General features: G+C 37.7%; 1 protein-coding gene across 2 annotated transcripts in view; it reads left to right on the forward strand.

The window, feature by feature from the left end:
* LOC124607445 (cyclin-L1) overlaps positions 1 to 26,688 on the forward strand; it is a 73,620-nt gene that overhangs the window by 33,509 nt on the left and 13,423 nt on the right. The window contains exons 3-8 of one of the 2 annotated variants that reach the window (XM_047139779.1): positions 19,154 to 19,274; positions 19,372 to 19,436; positions 19,542 to 19,746; positions 24,152 to 24,327; positions 24,482 to 24,586; positions 26,065 to 26,166. In XM_047139779.1, coding sequence (XP_046995735.1) covers positions 19,154 to 19,274; positions 19,372 to 19,436; positions 19,542 to 19,746; positions 24,152 to 24,327; positions 24,482 to 24,586; positions 26,065 to 26,166 — 774 coding nt within the window. The remainder of the gene's footprint in view (positions 1 to 19,153; positions 19,275 to 19,371; positions 19,437 to 19,541; positions 19,747 to 24,151; positions 24,328 to 24,481; positions 24,587 to 26,064; positions 26,167 to 26,688) is intronic. The other variant, XM_047139780.1, reaches the window with a different exon arrangement.

The raw sequence follows: 26,688 nt of genomic DNA on the forward strand, positions 1-26,688 counted from the left end.
AGGTTTGTAATGGTGTGTGTATTTATTGTTAATGTTTCCAGTGGCTATCTCATCTGCTAAGATAATTTTATGTGTGTACGTTTTGGAGATGGGTGAGAGGATTAACGTAAAATGTTGTGGGTGGTAGTAAAATGTTTGACTGTAATCACTGAATTAATTTATTCCTCTCACTACACATTTCAGAACATGTCTTAAGTCTTCACGTATCTGTTCACAAGACTAAGACAACATAACTATATGGTTCTCAATAAAGAATCATTTAGGATATAAAAGAGCCACTTGCATGTAAGAGAAATTTTTAGGTTACAAGCTTGAATGTACTGCCAAGGTATGTTGCTAATGGCAGTATTTTTAAACTTGCCATAAATAGATCATTTAAGTCAATAACAATAACAAAACTTCTTTCAAACAAAATAGAAATTGCAATCATAATCTTAGAAATATGAATCTTCAACATTCCATATGGACTGCTGTAGATTTGTGTGTCTAAGGTTTTGATTTCTATTTTATTAACTTCTGTATGGTTAATTTTTAATTTAAATTGCTGTTTCTTAAAAAGTTTTGTGATTATCGTTGTCTTGAATTATGTATCTGTATTGCAGGCTCAAAGTACACACTTCAGCATTGCATTCTTGGAAACATAAGTGACCTTTTTAAATCCCAATTGATTCTTGATTGGCAAATAGTTGTGTGGTCTTCATTTTTGTGAATAGACACCTGAAGTTGTATTACAAAACATGTAGTGGAAGGACTAAATCAATTCAGTGCAAAGATTGAACATTGGTGCTCCTTACCCAGGTTACTGTAGCTACTACCATTCCATCTACGGAGATGGACAAGTGTGTGATTAAAATGTGTTGACTACTCATACCAAACAAGAATAATTAAAAGTGCAAATAATAGCATTTTAATTGAAGTTTGCTATAGAGACATGTAAATAGCACCTATTGCTTTGTGTGATTAGCAGTAACTGGAGGAGGACTGTATAAATGATTTCTTCAGTTGAATACAGGTGTATAGTCAAAATCATCCATAAACTGAGGATTGAGAAGTTAAGAAAATCAAATGATGAAAGCTTGGCTTGTGAAAGTCATTAATATGATAGTGACTACCTACAACAAATACTGTGCAAATATCAATACATAACTATGACTACTAATCCATGTAATGAGTGATGTTGTACCACTCAGTGTTTTAAGTGCATAGGTGTAGTTGTGTCATCTTCAGAAATTCCAAAGAAAACTGTTCTTCGAAGTTAAGATATGGATAACACAAAATTTACTTGCTTGCAGTGTCACTGGACTTCATCTTCGTAAATGTACTCTATTTACTTCAAACAATGGAAGTTCCAGGTGTGCATATCAAGAATTTAGGAAATGGCAGGTTGCTACTTACTGTAAAGAAGACACGTCAAGTTGCAGATAGGCACAATTGAGACACGAACATATAGCTTTCGGTCACAGTCATAAATAAAACGCACGCGCGCGCACACACACACACACACACACACACACACACACACACACACACACACACATTTCACACATGCAAGCAAGCAAACATTATGCACACACAACTGCCAATTCCAGCATCTCGGGCTGGAATGCAACGTCATGCGGGATGCAAGCAGCAATCTGGAGGGGGCAGGGAAGGGAAGGGAAGGGATGGTTTACGGGTGGGGAGAGAGACGAATGCTGTCTGGTGGAGTGTGCAGGGACTAGAATGTCAACAGGCGAAGAGTTGGGAGGCAGGGAGGTAACGAGAAAAGAAGGGGAGCAGGGAAATACAGGCAGATGCATTGGCGTAGGGCTGCAAATAAACACGGTGGGAGATGAGATTGGGGGTAGAGGGGTTGGGAACTGTTGGGTGGTGAGTGTGGGGACAGCATGTTACCATAGATTGAGACCGGGATAATTGCAGGAGTGGAGAATGTGTTGTAAGGATAACTCCCATCTGCACAGTTCAGAAAAGCTGTTAGTGGAGGGAAGAATCCAGGTGGTTCAGGTAGCGAAGCAGCCATTGAAATCAAATGTGTTGTGTTCAACTGCATGTTGTACTACTTTGCTCTTAGCCACAGTTTGGTGGTGGCGATTCATTCTAGTGGACAGTTGATTGGTAGTCATACCAATATAAAAAGATGGCTGCTTTCACAGGTGGCCCATCCCCTGATGGGGTAGGATAAACATGTGACAGGACTTGAATAGGAAGTGCTGATTGGGTGGATTGGGCAGGTTTTGCACCTGGCTCTTCCTAAAGGATTTGGTCTTTTTGGCAAGGGGTTGGCATTGGGAATGGCATAGGGATGGGCTAGGATGTTATGGATGTCCCCACCCCTCCTAAAGTGGTGTTCCACTGCCCACCCAAAGACATCATAGTCCATCCCTATGCCACTCCCAATCCTTGACAGAAGGATCATGTTCTTGTGTAAGACCCAGGTGCAAAACCTTCCCAATCCAGCCACCCAGCACTTCCTGTTCCAGTCCTGTCACAGGTTTATCCTACTCTATCTGGGGCCAGGTCATTTGTGAAAGCAGCCATGTCATTTATCAGCCCTGCTGCAATCATTGCATAGCTTTTTATATTGGTATGGCTACCAACCAGCTATCCACCAGGATGAACAGCTATTGCCAAACTGTGGCCAAGAGCAAAGTAGACCACCTTGTGGCACAGCATGCAGCTGAAAACAACATAATTGATTTCAATGGCTGCTTCACTACCTAAGCCTTCTGAATCCTTCCCTCCACCAACAGATTTTCTGAACTGCACAGATGGGAGTTAACTTTACAGCACATTCTCCCTCCTGTAATTATCCTGGCCTCAAACTACGGTAACATACTGTCCCCACACCCTCCATCCAACAGCCTCCAATCCCTCTATCCCCATTCTCGTCACCCACCCAGTTTATTTGCAGCTGTCTGCCAATGCATCCACCTGTCTTTCCTCGCTCCTCTCCTTTTGTGCTCCTTTTCTACTCCACATCCCTGTCTCACAACCCCGTGACTGTCTCTGTTGACATCCTAATCCCTGCACACTCCACCAGACAGCATTCGTCTCTCTCCCCACCATCCCCTCTCCATGCCCTCCAGATTGCTGCTTCCATCCCTCGTGATATTGCATTCTGACCTGAGATGCTGGAGTTGGTGATTGTGTGCACATGTGGTGTGAATGGTGTGTGTCTCTTTTTTTATTGATGAAGGCTGTTACTGAAAGCTATGTGTAAGTGTCTCTTAATTGTGCCTGTCTGCAACTTAACATGTCTTCTTAATGGTAAGTAGTATTCTAGTTACTTGTTGAATAAGTGAAAGGTTGAAAATTTTCTTTCTGGTTTCTGATAACCAAAATATTTGTCTCCTTTAGTGCAAAAATAATAATAACTGTGGAGTGCTTCCAGAAGATAGAATGATGAAAAAATTGCTAGGAGTAACAATTTTTAGCATTTGATTTGAGAACTAATTCAGTCAAACAGTTGCACATTTCTGTTATGTAATAAGAGAGATTTGCAGTTTCAGAAATTGCAACCACACTTTTTTTTTTTTTTGAAAGAATGTCTGTTACAGCACATTTTCCTCCCCAGATGAGTCATCTTGCTTCCAAAGTCCAATTGTTCTCTAGTGAAATAATTCAATGGTTACGTTATCCAGATTGGAGTTTTCACTGTTCTCTTTGAGTCACTGTAGAATGTCATGACACAGACAATTTTCTTCTGTATCCTTGTCCAGTGGATGAACTTACACTTCATCCCTTGACAACCCGTTATTCTTCGGAAACCCTAATCATCTTGCTTCCATGTCCTGCTCTATAGCAATGATGAGCTGTTTTATCACTTTATATTCTTTACTTGTTGCTCACTTCGAGAAGTGATATTAAATGTTCTTAGTAGTGACACTTTTGGACTGACCCAGGCTTTTCCATCTCACTGCTCAGTGATGTCTATGTGTGACTTGCTGTATCTTTTTATTCTTTCAGTAAAGTACTTGCTCAATTTTTCGTATCACAGAGCAAAAAGAAGTAACTGAAAGAAGAATCGCATAACATGGTTGGCAAAATATTAAATATAGAAGCTAGGTTTACGTAACAATGGGCCTAAGCAATATATGAAATTCATGAGTAATGATAATGAGAGTTCTGGAAGAGTATAAATAGCAAAGGAGGCCACTCACCGAATGGCAGTAGCATTTGGTTTTCGAGAGAAGATCTAATGGAGAATTTATCTTCAGTAACTACATATATCTTTGAACAAGGGAAGGAATACTTGTTCTTATTGAATTAATTATTATCTTCCCATTCTACCCGCTCATCACAGTGGTTTTAAGCATACATTTGGCCCTCTCTTATCTTAATATTCTTACTGCTTCTTCCAGTCAGTATTGTCACTTTATGACTCGACATTTTATTCTGGTAATTGTGAGATGTAATAAAGGAAAATATTGTCATATTGTCTTCTCAGCAGATGTAAATATCATTCAGACACACACACACACACACACACACACACACACACACACACACACACACACACGCAATTTGCAGAAGCGTCATTGTTGTATGATAGCAGGGAAGCTAAGAATGACTTGGACAGAATTTGACGTTAATGTTATGTCAAAAGTGCACATTATCATCAGTTCATGAAGTTATATTGATTATTACTATGCTCTGTAGTACTCAGGTTGCTATGAAATGACATTTGATGTTTTGCCCACTACACCTGTGGTTTTGTATTTGGTTTGGGTTATAGTTAGAAACTGCCATAACATTTGGAATATTTCTGTTAAAAGTGCATATCTTGAGTGAGGTTATGGTAAAATCTTGTACATTACGTTGATGGCCCTCCTCCTCTTTCCTAGTACATGGAGGAAAATCAAATACTAGAATTAAAATAGGAAGTTAGGAGCTGTTGTGTGTTTTATTCATTTTGCTTTCTGGCAATTTCTTGAGAGCAACATGGCTTTATCTAGGAACTTTTTGATCTTTAACGTGAGTGGGTGATCAATAGATATTCAACAAGAATGTTTTGTTCTCTTATTTTGATAACCCATTATAGAAAATGGGCATTCAAATTTTAACATTAGTTTGTGTGCACATGATGTTAAATCATCAGTAGCATAACAAAAATAATAATGATATAGACGTTAACGCTTACTACTCTGTCAGTGAGAAGTTGCCTGGTGATTAGGTTTGTAGTGATGCTTCATTATGCTTGATCCAATGTAAGAAAAGGATCTCAATTTAATAATCTGAATCATTCAAGAATGGCTAGTTCATCTCTGCTGCTTTTATGTAATATTTAGTCTGTAATATTGTAAGGAAAAAAGGTGGCAGAGAATTTCAGCATGAAGCTTAATCATTAAATTTATGATGTTGAAATAAGTTTATGTAGTTGTGCCAACAGGTTGAGTGTAAGTAAGTCTGCTGCAAGATAATGATCTTTATAAAGTTAATGCATGACAATGTTTATTGAATGCACATAATGCACTGTACATACCAAGTACAGCTCACAGTGTGATCAATAATTAAATTTTGTGATCTCATGTTAATGATTTTGAGAATTTAATATGAACTTCATTTATGATGCATGTATAATTTAATGTTAATTATTCGTTTTCTGTATAGTCACTAGTGTGTGTCTATAATGGAGTGAGAACGAAATAGGTGCATACACACTTCAATGCTTTTAAATCACACTAGATTCTTTAAAAGCTAATATTTGACAGTTGTGATATGAAAACAGATTTTCTGATGTTGTTTAATGAATACTTATAACAGTGAAAACAATCAATTATTGACCAATTTAACTGGATAGATAAAAAATCTACTCACCAAGTGGTGGCAGAACACACACGAAAGATAGTTGTAATTGGCAGAAGGGGAAGGAAGAGGGGTGAAGGAAAAGGACTGGAGACGTGTAGGAAAAGGATAGATTTTAGGAAACTCTCCCAGAACGGCGGGTTGGGGGGACTTACCGTATGGGACGAGAAGGAAAGACTGATTATTGGGGACCGCTTCGGACGAGATTTTAGAACCTGAGAACTCCCTTGACCTGCTGTTCTGGACGACTTTTCCGAAACGTACCCCTTTTCCTAGACCTCTCCAGTCCTTTTGCTTCACCTCTCTTCCTTCCCCTTCAACCCTTTATCCTGAAGAAGCTTGCCAATTACAGCCATCTTTTATATGTGTGTTCTGCTGCTGCATGGTGGGTAGATTTTTTATCTATCCATTTAATTAATGAATACTTATGAGGACTGTTGTAACCCCACTATATCTTGTCTTCTTCATTTTTTTTCCTCCATCTCTGTTACAAATATTTTAGTTTCATTAGAGATCCATTTGAAATAAACATTTTTCATAGCAGTGAGTTTCACTATATTTTTAACTTTTCAGTCATTTAATTATGATTTGGTTACTGTAGGTCTTTTGGAACATTTTTCTTCCCTGCTTTCTTCTTTTATGCTTTCTGATTCAATATTCTTGTATTTCTTATTCATTCTATTGCAGATCAGTGTTTGATCTTCCCAAATTACTCTTCATACTCTGCACATTGTATTAATGCTCATCTAATACCTTCTAATAATTTTCTTTGTGGATTATCCAGTTTACTGTATAATATAACTCTGTCTGTGTGGATTATTAACAATGCCTCAGATGTTTTCATTACACTTTCATTCTGTGGCATCATAATTGAGTTGCTGCTTCAGGCAAAAGCACATCATTATCTTCAGATATTATTTAGTATATTCACAAAATACACAGAATTTTTAGAAAAGTTTGATCTTCGTTTTCAGATGAAGTTGTTTGGCAGTTTACAAAATGGGAATCCTACAGTTCCAAAAGTTGGCCAAAAATTTTAAGAACAGTATTAAGTCTTGTTTTTTAGTACTTCTCTACACCAACCTTCCACCTTACAACAACAAAACTTCTAATTTAGTGAATTTATTACAACCAGCTAATTTTTTAGTGTAAAATGAACCACTGTGGCAGATGAGTAGAGCGCTCCTACAATTCCACCAACCACTTTCCCAGGTTATTCGGTGTGTTGTCTGTTCACGATTATTTTCCATAGCACATTCAGATTTTCATTGTTGGAGGGATAATAGGATCTGGTCCTGTCAAAAAGGGGGGAGAGGGACATAGATGGAGCTGCAGAAGACTGAGAATATGTATTCCATGATATTAATAGAAAGTTTAGAAAAGTAGACTTCAAACTGCTCAGACATCTTATTTTTATATTGTTACTAGAACAGGAATATGACGATACTAGGAAACATTACTATTAGGAATGAAGTATCTGGTCAGCTTCTATAGTGTTTGACATGCAGTTATTAAACATCATAGCCAGTTGAATTCATTTTAAAAGCTTTTTAAATATGAGAGGAAACATGAAATCACTGAACATGTTTTTAATTTAATCTTAATTATGGCACACGTGTGGTGTAGGCTCATTGTTCATATGAGTAAAGCTTCATACACCTCTCACAAGGTTGTGAGTTCTGAGAGCTCACACTTCTTTTGTATTTGAACAAATTTCAGATATAGTTAATTGGGTACCATGAAATAACTTCCCTGAAATCAAAAAATCAGTGAATTAGTTTTAATGTGTGTATAGAAGAGAACACACTGTAATAGAGTATATGAAATAGACAAATTTGCAATGGGGAGGCAGATTGTATGGTGTAGGGGGGAAAAATGTTATTGCATCTTGCTTATAACCTCTTGAAAATACTCTTCACAAAGCTGATGCCAGTTTAGTTTTTAAATTGGAGCTTCAAAATGTTGCACATTTCTGCATTTTTCGTTGCCAATTGTGGTTAGTATTTAGTGTGGTGTCATGTAACTGCTTGATTGTGTTCAATACCTTACTTAAATTTTGTGTGAAAGTGCCAAGAACATAAGTGTGTCAGGTGATTGGAGCATCTACTGTTCACACTGCTTGCCATGTAGGAAAATCTAATTATTCACTGAATTAGTCCAGCTTCACATTCTCTAATTTTGACCTTCTGAAATCAATGCATTGTCTTTCCCATTGAAACTGCCAACCTTTTATTTGATTTATTTTCCTCTTAACCTATGCAACAAATACTTTTCAGTTGACGTACTACTCTTGCAGGCCTAACTACTTCTATTGTAGACTGAGCCATCGATCGACCCATACCAGTTTTGCGTGGGTATCATGAAGTATCTATGGCCAGATGACATGTCTGGCATAGATTATTTACACAAACCTTCCTTGTAAATCAGTCAGTGTTCTAACCAAAACTGTAACAAAATTCTTGTAGCGGGTCCCAAGATTAGCCTTAAGATAGAGATAGTAAACTGTGTTTTGCGTGCGCGCATGTGAGCGGCACGCACTGCATGCGTGCATTACATTGTAAATGTAATGCTGGAATGGTTGATATGTATATACTACATTTTATAAAATTTAGTCAGTTGTGTGATTTCTCTAAATCAGACATGTCAGAAGATACGAGAGCAAGTCGGTAAGTAAAGGCAATTTTTTCCTACCTCATAAGTGGACATGACTGATTCAACAATAGCATGCCTTATCTTAATCACACTGTTGTTTTTTTGTAATAGCTGTGTTGCTTCAGTGAGTTGCTCTATTCATGGTGATTTCAGAACATTTTTTTTTAATAGTGCCCCATGACGGAAGTGATTAAATTTATTTATGGGGAAGGAACTACAGCTTAGAAACGTATTCACAGATGCGACTGCAGTATGGTGGTAGCTGTTTTAGTGAATGAAAAATTTATGGGTAGCTGAAATGCTTTAAATATGGACATATGTGTGTATTGCAATGAAAAGTGTTCAGGCCGGTTAGCGTTTTGAAAACATAGGACCAGTGAAGCAACTGAGTGAAAGCCACAACTGTCTATGAACTTCTAAACAGTCACAGAGTTGTGCTTGTTGGGAACCATGTCAACTGACTCTCACACAGGAACATACGGAAATATTGAAATTACATTTAAGATGTTTCAAAGACGGAAGAGGAGACTTCCTCAGTCACATAGTAACCGTTGGTGAGATGTGGCTCCATCACTATAAACCACAGAGCAAGATTTCTTCACCACCTACAGAAAAAAATTACGAAAAGCCAAGTTTCTGTAAGATTGTTGATAATGACAGCATTGTGTTATGTAAATGGCCCATTGCTGAGTACTTACTCTGCTAGGGGCAAACAGAGAAGATTGACAGCTACAGTGAGATATGAAACCCACAATTGGAACAAAGGCTTTCAAAAGTTGTAATTTTGGTTGAAGTAAGTCGTTAAGTACCTATAAACTTTACCACATATCAAACCATTTTTAGCTACAATACATCCGTGATGAATAGTAGGAGATCATAAAACAATGATTGCGGAAAAGGAGGCTCAAAAGGACAATCTAAAAAGTATATTTTAACAACGATATAATATTTATAAAATCAGTTCATATTTAACTACCTGTCAGCTGCATTATGAAAAACCACTTTTGTTATACGAGTTACAATGAAGTACTTTTTCACCAAGTTTGATTACATCAGAACAGTTGTGCACAGCAACTGTGGTATATTTCAAAAAAAGGAAAAGGAATATCAGCAATCAGCTGCAAATCTGATCTGTATTTTATTGCAGACCATTTCAGCAACTGAGTAGCTACCTAGCTACCTTCAGTATGTTAAAATCGAGTCACGTACACTTGTCAAGTTTGTGATAACTCGTTACTACTAACAGGTACAGAGACAGACTGTAATTCAATCTGTCTACATACCTTTTGGAGTCTTATAGTAACGTGTTGTCACAAGCTTGATGAGTCTGTACGAGTTGGTCTTCACGCACTGAAGATTGCTACCCAATAGCTGAAATCTACATCTGCAATACAAAGCACATTTGCGACTGACTTCCAAATGCCTTCTCCTTTTTCCTCTCTGTTCTTCCACAGTCATCAACTGGTATCAATCATCAGAAGTTTCATAAAGGGAGAGCACATGCAAATGCATGAAATTTATTAAAGTAAAGAGTAAGTCAAAAAGTAAAGACAATTTTTTGAAAAGAAATTTTTTATTGGAAAAAGAAATTGCAACCAACAGAACTTCTCAGCATAATCTCCCCCGACCACTATGTATTTTGCTCATCCCTTGAAAGACACTCTAATTATAGCCTAGAAGCAGCTTTGTGGCACTGTGCACAACCACTTATGTGCTGCCTCCACAACCACGTCATCTGACAAACATATGGATTCACACAGGTGATCCCACGCCGGACCAAAAATGTGGAAATCGATTACAGCTAGGTCAGTAGTGTAAGGTCTTGTTTCAGCAGCTTAAAACCGCAATTTTATATGCACTTTATTGTTTCTCAAGCTGAAGCAAAATCAAAATTACAACTTTTGAAAGCCTTTGTTCCAATTGTGGGTTTCATATCTCACTGTAGCTGTCAATCTTCTCTGTTTGAGACAAGTGTACGTGACTCGATTTTAACATACTGAAGGTAGCTACTCAGTTGCTGAAATGGTCTGCAATAAAATACAGATCAGATTTGCAGCTGATTGCTGATATTCCTTTTCCTTTTTTTGAAATATACCACAGTTGCTGTGCACAACTGTTCTGATGTAATCAAACTTGGTGAAAAAGTACTTCATTGTAACTCGTATAACAAAAGTGGTTTTTCATAATGCAGCTGACAGGTAGTTAAATATGAACTGATTTTATAAATATTATATCGTTGTTAAAATATACTTTTTAGATTGTCCTTTTGAGCCTCCTTTTCCGCAATCATTGTTTTATGATCTCCTACTATTCATCACGGATGTATTGTAGCTAAAAATGGTTTGATACGTGGTAAAGTTTATAGGTACTTAACGACTTACTTCAACCAAAATTACAACTTTTGAAAGCCTTTGTTCCAATTGTGGGTTTCATATCTCACTGTAGCTGTCAATCTTCTCTGTTTGCCCCTAGCAGAGTAAGTACTCAGCAATGGGCCATTTACATAACACAATGCTGTCATTATCAACAATCTTACAGAAACTTGGCTTTTCGTAATTTTTTTCTGTAGGTGGTGAAGAAATCTTGCTCTGTGGTTTATAGTGATGGAGCCACATCTCACCAACGGTTACTATGTGACTGAGGAAGTCTCCTCTTCCGTCTTTGAAACATCTTAAATGTAATTTCAATATTTCCGTATGTTCCTGTGTGAGAGTCAGTTGACATGGTTCCCAACAAGCACAACTCTGTGACTGTTTAGAAGTTCATAGACAGTTGTGGCTTTCACTCAGTTGCTTCACTGGTCCTATGTTTTCAAAACGCTAACCGGCCTGAACACTTTTCATTGCAATACACACATATGTCCATATTTAAAGCATTTCAGCTACCCATAAATGTTGTAAGAAGTATTGCCATCCAGAACAGTATTAACCAAAAAGTCGTATTCCAGCCTTATCACTTCCTCCACATTTTCACCTGTTTGTTCCAGTGCTTGTAACTATCTGTTGTCACAGAAACATTTGTATTTATTTAAACTATGAGTAGTTCTCATTTAACCAATCACATTTGATTCATCTGTACTCTTATGGGGTGTAAATTTCCAAATTTAGGTTTTCAGAGTAAGTTTGATTCGATATTTGCTTTATACCCTTTTGTAAATGATATTTAAAACTATACACATTGAAGACTGATCTTTAAGGGAAGTTTATGACTCTTTAATTGTCCCATCTCAGTAACACTTTGATTTCTACATTATTTCTGTTGTGTTGATGTAGCCTCCATTAGCTGGCCCTAGTGGCCATGCGGTTCTAGGCACTACAGTCTAGAACCAAGCGACTGCTATGGTTGGAGGTTCGAATCCTGCCTTGGGCATGGATGTGTGTGATGTCCTTAGGTTAGTTAAGTTTAATTAGTTCTAAGTTCTAGGTGACTGATGACCTCAGAAGTTAAGTCGCATAGTGCTCAGAGCCATTTTTTAGCTTCCATTACTCATTAGTAAGATAATTGCATGCATACTCACGAGACTAAACCATGGAATATTTGTATCTGTTGGGTTGAACTTCACATTTCCTCAACTTACTGAAGAAGGCAGCTATTTTACAGAAGACTTTACTGGAAATTATTGTCTGTAACATGTCTTTCTGGTTGCTGTACTGCCTCTCTGCAATGGGATGCTTCAAAGCAAATTAAATCATGTTATTCTGAAGTAGATGTGAAAAATTCCTTGCCCTCAAGCTAGGTGATCGGTACTTAGACTTTTTGTGCTTACTACATTGCTAGAAATTTTTTCGTCTGATAGCCAGGTGAACCCGATTTCAATGTGATGACTGGTATGACAAATTTCTCACATTACAGAATTTTTGTAGAAATATGATATGTGAACTTCTGAAAAAGGCTGTATTGAAAGTTGTGAAATCAACATGATAATTATAATCCATTTGCTTTCCATTTAATGTGCCTTACAATTTAGGAACTTCTGTGTTGCAGTTTGTCACATTCAGGTTTCCTGCTTCAGTGTAATATATCAGATAAAGAGTAATGTATAGGATATAAGGGGAACCTGTTACTGTCTTTCTGTTATGTATCTGATAAATAGTAATGTGAAGTGGAAAAAGGGGACCTGTCATGTTTGTGGCTTCACACTAGTCATATGCACATGTGTATGATTTCCAGGTACTTTGTGAGTAATATAAAGTGGACCATAAAAAGTAAAGGAATTTGAAACTAATTTGCTTATGGAGTTTGTAACATTGCAAAAAGGGATTCAGCTTATTAGCAGAGGCTGTCGAGACATTTCCTTTAGTTACTTAATGCCATTTGTTATGGTATTCAAATCAGTTTGCATATCCATTTCATTACCGTTGCTATAAAGTACCTTGAGACCTAACAGCTGTAGTTACCAGAGAGTGACCACTTATCTGTGTCACCCTGGTAGTTGTGAAACGTGTGAATTTCATGATGAATCACCTTCCTGCATTAAGATGCACGATTATGTTGCATGAATATGCCACAGTGTTACTCAGTATACTGCTTCATCCTGCCATTGTTTATATTTGATAACTAACCTTTTTGAACATCTCTTAAAAGTGCTGCATTATACAGTGTTACAAAATTTGACTTTAATTTTTTTGTCCCATATTGCAGAGAATGCTATTCTATTTTTGGCTAAAATTGTGTACTGAAAAATGCGTTTGAATATTGGAGTATAGCATCTCCTTGCCTTTTCCTATTCCACTACCCATGTTACTTACACTCAGAATCTTACCGTGAATGTTGTCTACAGTCTATTGCAGCAGCTATAATGAATTGTCAGATATTCCTGTAAAAGCATGGCCATTTGCACAATGGTATGTTCCAAACACCTCAGATGAACTTGAATCCATGGAATGTAGCACCCTCAAGAAACATCAGCATATCAGCTATTTTTTATAAGTTACATACTTTTGTTCTTCTGCCGTGTTCCACATCCACTAGAATCACTATACAGGTGTCTATGGTACCAACTGAGTATTTAATTGTATCTGGGTCCCCTTCAACTCTCATAATTTCCATGAGTACTTTACACACATATAATCATAGATATATATAACTTTTTAAGGTGATTGAGATACATTGTTACTTAAGAAATATTTCTATAAACCCATTATTTTGTCAGAGTGTTGGCATGAGGTTTCACTAAGTTGTTATAGAAATGTTAATGAAAATCCCAATACTAATGCAAGAACTAATTGATCAGTACACATTCTTTTATTAAACAGTGTACATTTGCTTTCAGTGCATCACGCAAAGAGCAGCACATAAACTGTTGTGACATGCTACTTACATGTTTCAGTGACTATTACCAGTGTTCAGAACAGAAGAAATGGGGTAGTAGATATTGGTGTATATACAGGGTGTGCATAAAGTCCAGGACCAATTTCAATTATTTAAATTATTTATTGCACGAGAACTAAACATTGTACAAATGTCATACATATTGCATTTTGAAGAGAAACTCGGAAAGTTTTTTTTTATTTATTATTTTTTTTATGTCAATACGGTAATCAAATTCTTGCCATACCCGTCCTAGATGACATTGTCGACTGTAGCAGTCGCTTTCCGTATTCTCTCCCAGAGCTCCGCTACGTCACATGGTAGAGGCGGTACATACATCAGATCTTCAATGTGTCCCTACAGAAAAAAGTCACACGGAGTGGGATCTGGTGATCGGGGAGGCCATTTCATGAAACAGCTCGCTCTGCACCTGAACTCGCCATGTTTGCGACTAGCGCTGACTATCGGCAAATTTCCAAACTACACTGTGGCGGTATACATGAAAAAAAACTTTTTAAGATTTCTCGTCAAAATGATATATATGGTTATAATAGGGGAAACATTCCACGTAGGAAATATATATCTAAAAACAAAGATGATGTGACTTACCAAATGAAAGTGCTGGCAGGTCGACAGACACACAAACAAACACAAACATACACACAAAATTCAAGCTTTCGCAACAAACTGTTGCCTCATCAGGAAAGAGGGAAGGACAGGGAAAAGACGAAAGGATGTGGGTTTTAAGGGAGAGGGTAAGGAGTCATTCCAATCCCGGGAGCGGAAAGACTTACCTTAGGGGGAAAAAAGGACGGGTATACACTCGCGCACACACACACATATCCATCCACACATATACAGACACAAGCAGACATATTTAAAGACATATTTTTCCCACGTGGAATGTTTCCCTCTATTATATATATAGTTGTTGTGGTCTTCAGTCCTGAGACTGGTTTGATGCAGCTCTCCATGCTACTCTATCCTGTGCAAGCTTCTTCATCTCCCAGTACCTACTGCAACCTACATCCTTCTGAATCTGCTTAGTGTATTCATCTCTTGGTCTCCCTCTACGATTTTTACCCTCCAAGCTGCCCTCCAATGCTAAATTTGTGATCCCTTGATGCCTCAAAACGTGTCCTACCAACCAATCCCTTCTTCTAGTCAAGTTGTGCCACAAACTTCTCTTCTCCCCAATCCTATTCAATACCTCCTCATTAGTTACGTGATCTACCCACCTTATCTTCAGCATTCTTCTGTAGCACCACATTTCGAAAGCTTCTATTCTCTTCTTGTCCACACTAGTTATCGTCCATGTTTCACTTCCATACATGGCTACACTCCATACAAATACTTTCAGAAATGACTTCCTGACACTTAAATCTATACTCGATGTTAACAAATTTCTCTTCTTCAGAAACGCTTTCCTTGCCATTGCCAGTCTACATTTTATATCCTCTCTTCTTCGACCATCATCAGTTATTTTACTCCCTAAATAGCAAAACTCCTTTACTACTTTAAGTGTCTCATTTCCTAATCTAATTCCTTCAGCATCACCCGATTTAATTTGACTACATTCCATTATCCTCATTTTGCTTTTGTTGATGTTCATCTTATATCCTCCTTTCAAGACACTGTCCATTCCGTTCAACTGCTCTTCCAAGTCTTTTGCTGTCCCTGACAGAATTACAATGTCATCGGCGAACCTCAAAGTTTTTACTTCTTCTCCATGAATTTTAATGCCTACTCCGAATTTTTCTTTTGTTTCCTTTTCAGCTTGCTCAATATACAGATTGAATAACATCGGGGAGAGGGTACAACCCTGTCTCACTCCTTTCCCAACCACTGCTTCCATTTCATGCCCCTATACGCTTACAACTGCCATCTGGTTTCTGTACAAATTGTAAATAGCCTTTCGCTCCCTGTATTTTACCCCTACCACCTTCAGAATTTAAAAGAAAGTATTCCAGTTAATATTGTCAAAAGCTTTCTCTAAGTCTACAAATGCTAGAAACGTAGGTTTGCCTTTCCTTAATCTTTCTTCTAAGATAAGTCGTGAGGTTAGTATTGCCTCACGTGTTCCAACATTTCTACGGAATCCAAACTGATCTTCCCCAAGGTCCGCTTCTACCAGTTTTTCCATTTGTCTGTAAAGAATTCGCGTTAGTATTTTGCAGCTGTGACTTATTAAACTGATAGTTCGGTAATTTTCACATCTGTCAACACTTGCTTTCTTTGGGATTGGAATTATGTATATTGTGTTTGGTTCTTGTGCAATAAATGATTGAGTGTTCCCAGACTTTATGTACACCCTGTATATGCAGACTGAAGTGACGAATGAAAATTTATACTATGACCGGGATTCAAACATGGGTCAGCTGCTCGCTAGGCAGATACACTCTAACCACTACTCTAACCTGACCGAGTAGCTTTGCGCGATTGCACAGGATTGCACAGACTAGCCCAGACTTGATCTTAATTCCCATTTATGCCTCAGCCAGCTTCGTAGTCCCATAGGAACAGCATTGCAGAGGCTCTCCAGCTGTATTGGAATAGCACATCAGCATTGAACAAAACAGGGGATCCTGCCTGAAATCCAGTTCTAGGTACTTTGATCAAATAAAACAATATGGTTCCAGAGGCTTTACCAAGTGTTAAACATTTATGATGTAGATATGCAGACCGAAGCGATGTCCGTTCAGTCTGCATATGTACATCACAGCTATTTGACACTTGGTACAGTCTCTGGAACCATGTGGTTTTATTTGAGTATGTACTGACTCCATACAGGAATTTTTAATTATTGCTGGTATTGGTTAGGTGGTAAAACACTAGACTTTCGTTGGGAGAACCACAAGAAATTATTGTCCAGCCATCAGGAGCTAGGTTTCCCATGACTTCGACAAATCGCCTTAGCCAGTTGTTATCAGGATTTCTTTGTAAAGTACACAGGTGATTCACTTAATAAATATGAGCTTGTGCTCCCTCTCTAATGAGCTCCATTTCTTTTTGATCATGGCAGCCAACGGTAAACAAAACACTATTGAATTACCAGTAACAAAATTTGTCAAATGTTCGTGAATATAGAAATATATGAAATAATTGTATGATAAGCATTCTAAGGGGAAAAAACCATAACTTTGGTTCAATTAGAAGAGGGATAAGTATTATGAGAAACAGTGTTAAAAGATTCACTAAAATCTTAATCTTCTCCCACTTAGAGTTATGTAATAGTTTTGCTGTTACTGCAGCAATTCAATGATCTTATCTCATTGGGAGTTTTAAAAAGCAAAAAAAGGTACCATTGTGTACCCAGAAAAGAATGTAGGTGAATCAGTCTAATGTTACAGGAAGATGTTCAAACAGTAAGGATGTAGTCTGTTTTGCTTTTAGTATCATTACAAAGTACATATTTTCATTGTAATCATATAATGCGTGTTGTGCACTAACTTTTGTTTCATTTCAACATAGTGTCATAAGTGGACTACTAGAGAGATTGCAAGTGGGCCAGATCAAATTCATCATCGTCTTAGTTATTATACGGTTAAAATAAAGTGGTATTACAATACTCTTAACTGTGTACTCATTGACTGTTCAAACACTTTGCTGCCATTATTGTTCAAAAATGTCACAGAAACTGATTACGGTGAGTGATGTAATGAAAAGAATGAATTTTTTAGTCGATTCCTTCATCATTTTATGGAAATTGTGGCTCTTTGAAACAAAATAACTGATCTGTTGGTAAGTATACATTATAGGTCAAACCATGCTTGTGGAAGACATAATGTGCAAATGTAAGCCACAGAAATGAAATGTGTTTGTATGTTTTCTTCCCCCCTCCCCCCCCCCCCCCCTCTCCTTTCCCCTCAAACTTGCTCTTTCTCCTTTTGCCATCATTTTCTCTACATTTTTTATCACATTTGAAAACATATTTAACTATAAGAAGTGTTATAAGTTGTTAACTTTTTGTGTGTTTACATATTTCTATTAGCTTTATATCTCACATTGTCTTGCAGTGGATTTCTCTTTAAACCTGTTGGCTTGGTTATTGTTTCCCCAGAACAATAATGGGTTTGAATGTCACATTCTGCAAATTAGTTGCTATGTGCTATGAAAAGGGCACTAAAAGTCTCCAAAAGAAGGCCACAGTGTACACCAGAATGTATGTATTTGTTACTTAACACCAGTGTAAGGAAAGATCTACATGAAAATGTATTGCCCTGGTTAACAATTTCTCTGTTGTTAAGATTCCTTCTGAGAATTTTGCTAATTATTTAAAAAAAATACTTTGAGTCTACATGTAAGTTTGTGTTAATCACTTCAAATTGCAAAATGTAGTTTTAGCAGTAATTCCATACATGTGGAAATTATTTTGGTAAGTATTGAGGGCTAACCTTTTATCCACAGCTAGTTTCCAATAGATTCCACAGAGTGCAGTGAATATTCTGAATGAACATGAAAGTTCCTTTTTGGAAAATGGAAATCAGTTTGTGTATAGTGCAAAACCAGGTAACAAAGGTGCGTGTGATGGTTTTTGTGAAAGGTATGTAGAACTAGGTATGTTGTGAAACTTAAACATAAGCTGTTGACATTTAAGAGAAACATTGACTTGTGAAGTTTTGACTGTTTCCCAGTCAGAAACTGATTCATCGCTGTGAAGTTTTGACTTTCTCAATCAGAAGCCGATTTATGGGAGTGAATTTTCAACTTTTCCCACATCAGCCGCTAATTTATTGATGGATGTGATGCAGTACTTCACTGGCGTACTTTTGGAGTTGCTTCAAGAAAAGTTGTCTGAGTGTTCAACAATGAAGAAAGAAGAAATTCAGTGGAAGTGTGCAGCAGTTATAACGAAACTTAAGACTTGGTAAGGTGTTGGCTCAGAGGAATACTATTGTCAGTAAAGTACTGTTTGTGTACAGAAGGAAACATGCTAGGGGACTTGCTCTGGATTTTCAAACAGAATTGTGCAAAGCACCTTGTGGATGGAAACTGTTCTGTTTATTAATTTTTAGTTCTGACACTGTTGTGTAAGTTAATTACTGTCCTTTGTGTCGCTGTCACAAAAAAGTTAATGGTATAAAGCCTATTGTTTCAAGCAAAAGAGAAGATTTTGTTAGGTTATAGGTTATGTGTAAGTATTTAAGATTTGGCATTTACACATCATTAAAGTCCTATGCCAGTTAATAATGATTAATCACTGTTCTGTTTACAGCACATTTGAAGCATTTCATCCAACTACACAATGTGTGTGTTACAACCTACTACAGACCAGAAGAAGTGTTCATGTTATTTTGGAGAAAAGAATTTTTTGTTTAACTGTTGCTGTCACGCTATAGTTCGGAATATTTATTGCTTAGAGTTTGGTTGCTTTTGTATGTTACAGGACTATCCAGCCAATGATACTGGACCAGAATTATATAGCTCTCAAAACTCAGGTCATTAAGGCAGAAAGGAGAGTGTTAAAAGAGCTTGGTTTCTGTGTTCATGTAAAACATCCTCACAAGGTTAGAAAGTGATAGTAAAAGTTTAAGATTTTCAATATTATTATTGGTATATTTCATCATTAATTGTATAAATAATGAAATATTTTTCTTCTTTCAGTTAATAGTAATGTACCTGCAAGTTCTGTGCTTCGAAAAACACCAAACTCTCATGCAGTTGGCATGGTAAGAATATCTTGTCACACATTTTCATAGAGTTATATTAATCTATTATTAAATTTGTTACTGTTACAGAATACTAAAAAGGATCACACCATTGTTTCTTTGCAGGAATTACATGAATGATTCTTTGCGGACTGATGTCTTTGTACGGTATCAGCCAGAGACAGTTGCTTGTGCTTGCATTTACCTAACATCCCGTCGACTAGGTATTCCACTTCCAAAATCCCCAGCCTGGTACAGCCTGTTCCGTGTTGAAGAAAAAGACATTCAAGATGTGTGTATGCGCATTTTACGCCTCTATGCCCGCAAGAAGGTATAAACAAAACGAAAATAGATGACCAGTAGTACTACCTGTAGTATAAATTGATATCGATTTACCTCTGCTTTTTATTAAACTTTGCTTCAGTTACGTTTAAGCAGTTTTATGTGGTGATATATGGTGTTATACCCAGATCAGAATTACAAAGTGAATGGTAGCGGGTATCATACAGGACAGCTACCAATTAACAAGCAATCAGAGAGCAATTGTGGTCACACCTCCTGTTATGCTCATTGTTTCAATATTGTTCTGCTAATCAGGTACCAGTTGCCATAGTTTGTTGCAGGCAGTGCTTATGAGCGGTAATATAACAGTGGTGTTGCTTTTTCTGGTTTGTGTGGTTTATGTATGATGAGTATTCTACTCAACAGACTGCCCTAAACTAGTTGTGCAAGTGCACAGAGGAGTGTTAGGACTTTTTCCACCTTCTAAGTAAACCCAATACTATATGTTGATGGACATTGTGTTTCCAGTGTGGAAATGCCCGCCTGTTGCTGGCACAGTTATATTGTGTATACAGACAAATATTAACCAACATCGCCCCCTCCCATGCTCTACTATCAATCACTTTGTTATTTTGATTGAAGTATAGTTCTTGCAACTTCCTAAAAATTTTATTTATTCTTTGTATTTGATTTTTGTCACTAAGATGGTCATTTTGTATCTACATGTTTGATTCTGTGCCACCTATCTGACAGTCAGACTTCCTCTATTTAATTGTACAATGTTTTAGGTGTCTTGGGAGGTCTTTTATCATGTGAATTAGTTTTTGCCTGTTAATTACGTTGAGTTTCCATATCTCACTGGGGCATAGTTTGAGAACAGCTTTTTTCCCCAAGAACACAGTCACAAACATGCAAGGTGTGTGAGAAAATGAGATAAATTTTTTACCAAACAACAATATTGTTGCTTTCAAAGTAGTTTCCTTCAGCAGCTATACACTGGCAGAGTAGTTGTTGCCAGTCTCGGTAGCAGCACTGAAAGGCTCCAACTGAGAGGGCCTTTAAAATGTCAGTCACATCCTTTCAAATGTTCTCCAGAATCCCAAGACGTCTGTTTGAGACATTTTTCAGTTTTGGGAAAAGAAAAAAGTCACAAGGACTCAGATCAGGTAAATGGGGGGAAGGGGGTTGTGGAACAACAGGAATGCCTTTAGAGGTCAAAAATTGATGGAAGTGGCCATGTGACATGGGGAATTTTCATGATGCAGCATCCACGTGTCTACAGTGTTCGGTCTCACTCGATTCATCCTTTTCCTGAGCCTTTCAAGGATATCTTTGTAAAATACTTGGTTGACAGTTTGTCCAGGGGGAACAACTTCTTTATGCTTGGTACACCTACTACCAAAAAAACCAAATCTGTGTTGTTTTGACTAGCTGATCCTGGCTATTTATTTGCCGAGGAGATGTTTCAGTGTACCACTCCTCACTTTATTGCTTTGTCCCAGTATCATAACCAAAAATCGCCTGTGATTACATGACCTTGCCACTCGAGGTCATTGGAAATCCTTTCAAGATAAGTGCACTTGCTACTTAGAGCGTACTGCTCGGTTGTGAGGTATTATGGCACAAATTTTTTGCAAAACTTTGGTCAAAGTTTAATGTATGCTGAAAATCTTCCTAACGCCAGTCGGATCTCAAAAGAGAAAACATAATGCGTTCAGCATCTTTGTATGTTTCTGAAGTTGAAGGTCCCCCTCAGTGTGGTCCATCTTTAGACATGTTATCAGCCTTCCAGAAATGATATGTGCCAGTGAAAAACTTGTCTCTTGATAAGGAATATTTCCTGTAGACTTGTTTGTTTTTCAAAAGGACACACTCAAGTACGTTCCAAGTTCAACACAACTCTTGATTGCATAACATTGCTCTAAATTCTGCTGTTCCATTTTTGTAACACAAAAAAGCACAACTTCACTGATTGCACACTCAGAAATCACATGATGGCTGTATAGAGCTGAAAAGCAGACTGAACATCTGGAAGGGATGAACACACCAATCTACAAAAGTAGAACAACACAGTGTTGCCAGATCGCTCAGTGTTGTTTGTCTCATTACTTTTTTTTGCACACCTCATACATTAATTAAAAATCATTGGATAAAGTGACAGCACTGTAGTGTGCAAGTCCCTTTGAAGTGTCATAGTCTGGGGCTTTCAATGGTCTGCTGCTCCTATTTATTACTAGCTCACAGGGAACAGATAATTCAGTTTCTACAGCATGCAGTTACAGTATTCAACAAAGACAAGTGTTGCTCCAGCAGTTGTGGGAACAAAACTTAATCATATGTCAAGGTGCAGCCATATGCAGGTCAGGTACAAGTTTATGCATGCTGTAATTAAGTAGTTAATCATCGAAACAAAAAAAGAAAATATCTTCACTGAAAGTGGTGATGACTGGATGTTAACAGTGAGATTATTAACAAGCATACGAAAACAATGTGACTACTGTCTATAAAATACAAAACAGTGGATATGACTCACAAGTACTGTCAGTGATAGCTGGAATGCTGTATAAATGGGCTTCTGCAAACTTTGTGTTCTAAGGTTGTCAGTTTTTCTGAGTACCAGTGCATTCAAATGTGGAATCTGGCCATATCTCTGTACATTGTAGACTATATGCTGTAATCAGTACAATTGGGAGTGCCCCTTTTGTCTATAAGGCGATACAATGAGGACACTGAGATGTTGAATTCACTATATGGAAAGAAGGGCAGCATGCATGATTGCAGGTTTATTTGACTTGGGGGTAGAGCATCACAGTGATACTGAAAAACTGAACTGGCAAATGCTTAAAGGTAGACAAAAACTTCCTAAAGACAACTTTAAGTTATGAATTTAGGGATATACTACAGACACTATGTATTGCCCCTGTAGGGATCGCAAAGTCAAGTTTAGACCTATCACAGTGCACATAGGAGCAGTTAAGCAATTATTATTCCCACATTCCATACTTAAAAAAGAAAAAGGTGTTCTAATTATGGGTACAATAGAAAATACTCTCTGTCGTGCACTGCACAGTGTGGTTAGCAATGCATGGCTGTAGATGCAGGTATTACTTATGACAAATGCTGGGGTTATTTTTTAAATAAGACATGGCTACTTTCGTGCCTCATCCTTCTTCATTTGATATAGTTAATCTCAGGAAAGAATCATAATACTGAGATTGCTTACCTGCAGAGGCACCTCATATTATAAGTGACTGTATCTTACATATTTGTGATGCAACTCCGTCGTCTTGTTGTTCCACACAGTAGAGAGTGCACAAGAACAATGTTGACATAGTCCTGTTGTCACAAAATGCGGCAGCCAGAAGTTTAGCTTGAGACTTTCATGATACCATATGGAAGTTAATGTTAAAAACTTGAAGATGAAGTTAACAGTTTACTGTACCCTCAGTTTCTGTAGGTGCTTGTGTTCACTGCTGTAGTAAACAAGAGCCTTCATGGCAACAGTTATCGTTGATGGTTGGTGTTGTTCTAGAGGACATACCACTTGCATTGTAAAAAGAAACACAACTTGATATAAATATTGTCTTGTGTGATTGTTTATTCAGACTAATGCCCATGAAGCCTGTTCATTTAATGCAGTGAGTAGTGACTGCTAACGAAATGCAGTAACATGAATTATTAGTTTTAGACCAAAATACTGTTTTGAAATTTCTACATGTGATCAGCTAAGTGTTCTCAGCAGAAGAGGAGGATCAAAAAATGTCAACAGATCTACAGGTTAAAAATAGTAACTTGATAATTCACAGTGGAGGCTAAGGGATAAGAACAGGCAATTGTAACATAAATGGATGACACTTCCTGGCAGATTAAAACTGTGTGCCCGACCGAGACTCGAACTCGGGACCTTTGCCTTTCGCGGGCAAGTGCTCTACCATCTGAGCTACCGAAGCACGACTCACGTCCGGTACTCACAGCTTTACTTCTGCCAGTACCTCGTCTCCTACCTTCCAATCTTTACAGAAGCTCTCCTGCGAAACATGCAGAACTAGCACTCCTGAAAGAAAGGATATTGCGGAGACATGGCTTAGCCACAGCCTGGGGGATGTTTCCAGAATGAGATTTTCACTCTGCAGCGGAGTGTGCGCTGATATGAAACTTCCTGGCAGATTGCCCGCGAAAGGCAAAGGTCCCGAGTTCGAGTCTCGGTCGGGCACACAGTTTTAATCTGCCAGGAAGTTTCATATCAGCGCACACTCCGCTGCAGAGTGAAAATCTCATTCTATAAATGGATGACGTTGGTCACAGAAATTAAGTTATGAAATTCGTTTGTGTGCTTATATTGCGTATAATGTTTTACAGTGTTAATATTTTAGAAATATTGTATCCATGTATTTTCAAGAGTCATCTGATAAATTACAAAATTGTTGATTATAATTGAAGATACTTAATTGCAGCCAAATTCTGAAGAGTTGGAGAGGCGTGTGGAGGAGCTTAGGAAACAGTACCAAGAAGCGCGATTAAAAGCTCGAGGTACAAATAGTACAGGTACTGGAGGTGGTGCAGGGAGCAATAGCCCTGGCTCACCTTCACGAGCTCGACATACTTCTCCACGATGGGGTGGCTTTATCAGGTATATTTTGATTAAAATACTTTATTTCTATATATCTGTCAGCTGAATCACTGACAACAATTTCAAACACGTGTAAAATATAATGTTATTTTTGTGACCCAAGTACAGCTGTACATTTTTGTGGCTCTTTCCATTTTATTTCATTTATTTACAGCCGAAATAATCACAACTCTGAAAAACACAGGAGTCGAAGTAGAACAAGATCTCCAAGCCATAGCCCACCACCTTCAAAGCACAGCAAAAAGTCCAAAAAAACAAGGTGAGTCAAAATTGAACATCATATACATTTAGATGATGTTTACCTCTTATGAACAGTATCCATCTATTATAAGTTCTCTGACTAAGGCATTAATGTAGGGTTACTGGTTCTACCTTTATTTACAGAAAATAGGCTCTGTTTGTTATAATATGTTGCTCGGCATATGTTTTCAATTAATTTCTCCGAGAAGCCTTCTTTTACAATGAGCATGATCTTGAGTGAGTCAAATCTTAAGGGTTTTTTAAATCAAATCGAATGTTGCACGCTTCAGGTGTGTGTTCGGTTTTGAGGATACATTACAAACCTGGAAAATTTGGAAGTTGTTCAAACATTGAGAAACAGGACGACACGGTTACTGCATTTGCTATAGTGTTGTTGTATTGGGAAAAAAAAAATATGAAAAGCTGATGAGGTCAAGGGAAACTAATTGGTTTGAAATAAGGAAGTGTTTCAGTACTGCAAATTTATTATTCTGCCTGGATGTACAAATTCTGTTTGAACGATGCCTCTACTGTTAGCTGACAATGAGGCAATGTGTATTTCTTGTAGTTTTGAGACCATGAGAGCTGAAGTATGCGTCCTGGTGTTGTCATGAAGGAAGGTGGTCTCTTGAATCACACTTTTTGTGATGATCAGTTTCCAGCTCCATTAAATTAATCTGGCCTGTTAGGCCAATGCAATTTCTGATACTCTCACCTGTCGATCATGTTAAAGAATGTCTCTAACTGCACAAATGTTTTCATTTGTAGTGCTGGTCTAAGGATTGTGATCATGTTCCTGATTTTCCATTTGTTGTCCTTCCTTGAAGTATTTGTTTCAGAGGCGCGCGCACACACACACACACACACACACACACACACACACACACACACGACTCTTTGACATTGTTTGGTCCCCAAACTGTGCAGTTAATCTCTGAAAAATTTCCATCTCTTGAACTCTTGCAAGGGTAATAAATTTCATAATTATGTGTTGCACAGTGGAGGGGTGCAATGTTTGCTCAGACACAATGAGTGTTAGTGACGAATTATTTGAGAATGTAGAAGTCCTGTTCTCCCCACTCCTGAGGACTTAACCCTAGCACAATAGAAGCGTAGGCTCAGCCCTAACAACTTCGGGAACTAAGTTCCTGTTTATATTTGATTTACCCTCGTACTCGCAGCTTTGATGTTAATAGTCTGAGTTGTTGGCTGACCATTAAGTTTGCCGTCGTTCTCTCTCTTTTGGCCCTAAAAATAAGTATTATGTCTGATAACTTGCGGATGTTCTCTCTCTCTCTCTCTCTCTCTCTCTCTCTCTCTCTCTCTCTCTCTCTCTCTCTCTCTCTCTCTGTGTGTGTGTGTGTGTGTGTGTGTGTGTGTGTGTGTGTGTGTGAGAGAGAGAGAGAGAGAGAGAGAGAGAGAGAGAGAGAGAGAGAGAGAGAGAGAACTAAATAAATGTTATATTGCTTGAACTGCAGGGTTTTGTGTTTATTCCAGCCGCAGTAATCACAGTTCAGACAAACACAGGAGCAGAAGCCGTACGAGATCTCCCAGTCATTCACCACCACCAGTGAAACATAAAAAGTCAAAAGCCAGCAGGTAGGGGACACATTAAGTACATAATTAGAATTTAAGTGTTTTAATGTTAAGTACCTTACATTGGAAAGTAACATAATTGGGTGTACAAAAAATTTACTTGCGTAGTGGCGGCAGAACAGACATCAAGGTTTAGAAATTTGCAAGTTTTCAGAGCCAGTGAGCCACTGGCAGAAGGGTTGAGTTGCTCTTCTGCCAGAGGAAGAGCCACTGCTTCCGAAAGCTTGCATATTTCTTTACCTTTGTATGTGTGTTCTCCTGCTGCTGCTTGGTGAGATAGGTTTTTATTCATCCATTTACATTACACAGGGTGTTTAAAAAAGAACGACCTGATTTCAAAACTCTATATTTATTGATAAAACATACTACTAACATGGGATAAATTGCAAAATACTAAAAAAAAACTATTATAGTTTTAGGTATGCTATTACAAATGCTCTGTGTGTTCACCACCACCGGCATGAACATCATCTAGCAGTTAGCTAAATTTGTCATAAACTCTTCACAATCTGATTTTAGAGAAGT

The sequence above is a fragment of the Schistocerca americana genome, chromosome 3, assembly GCF_021461395.2.
Source record: "Schistocerca americana isolate TAMUIC-IGC-003095 chromosome 3, iqSchAmer2.1, whole genome shotgun sequence".
Taxonomy (NCBI): domain Eukaryota; kingdom Metazoa; phylum Arthropoda; class Insecta; order Orthoptera; family Acrididae; genus Schistocerca; species Schistocerca americana.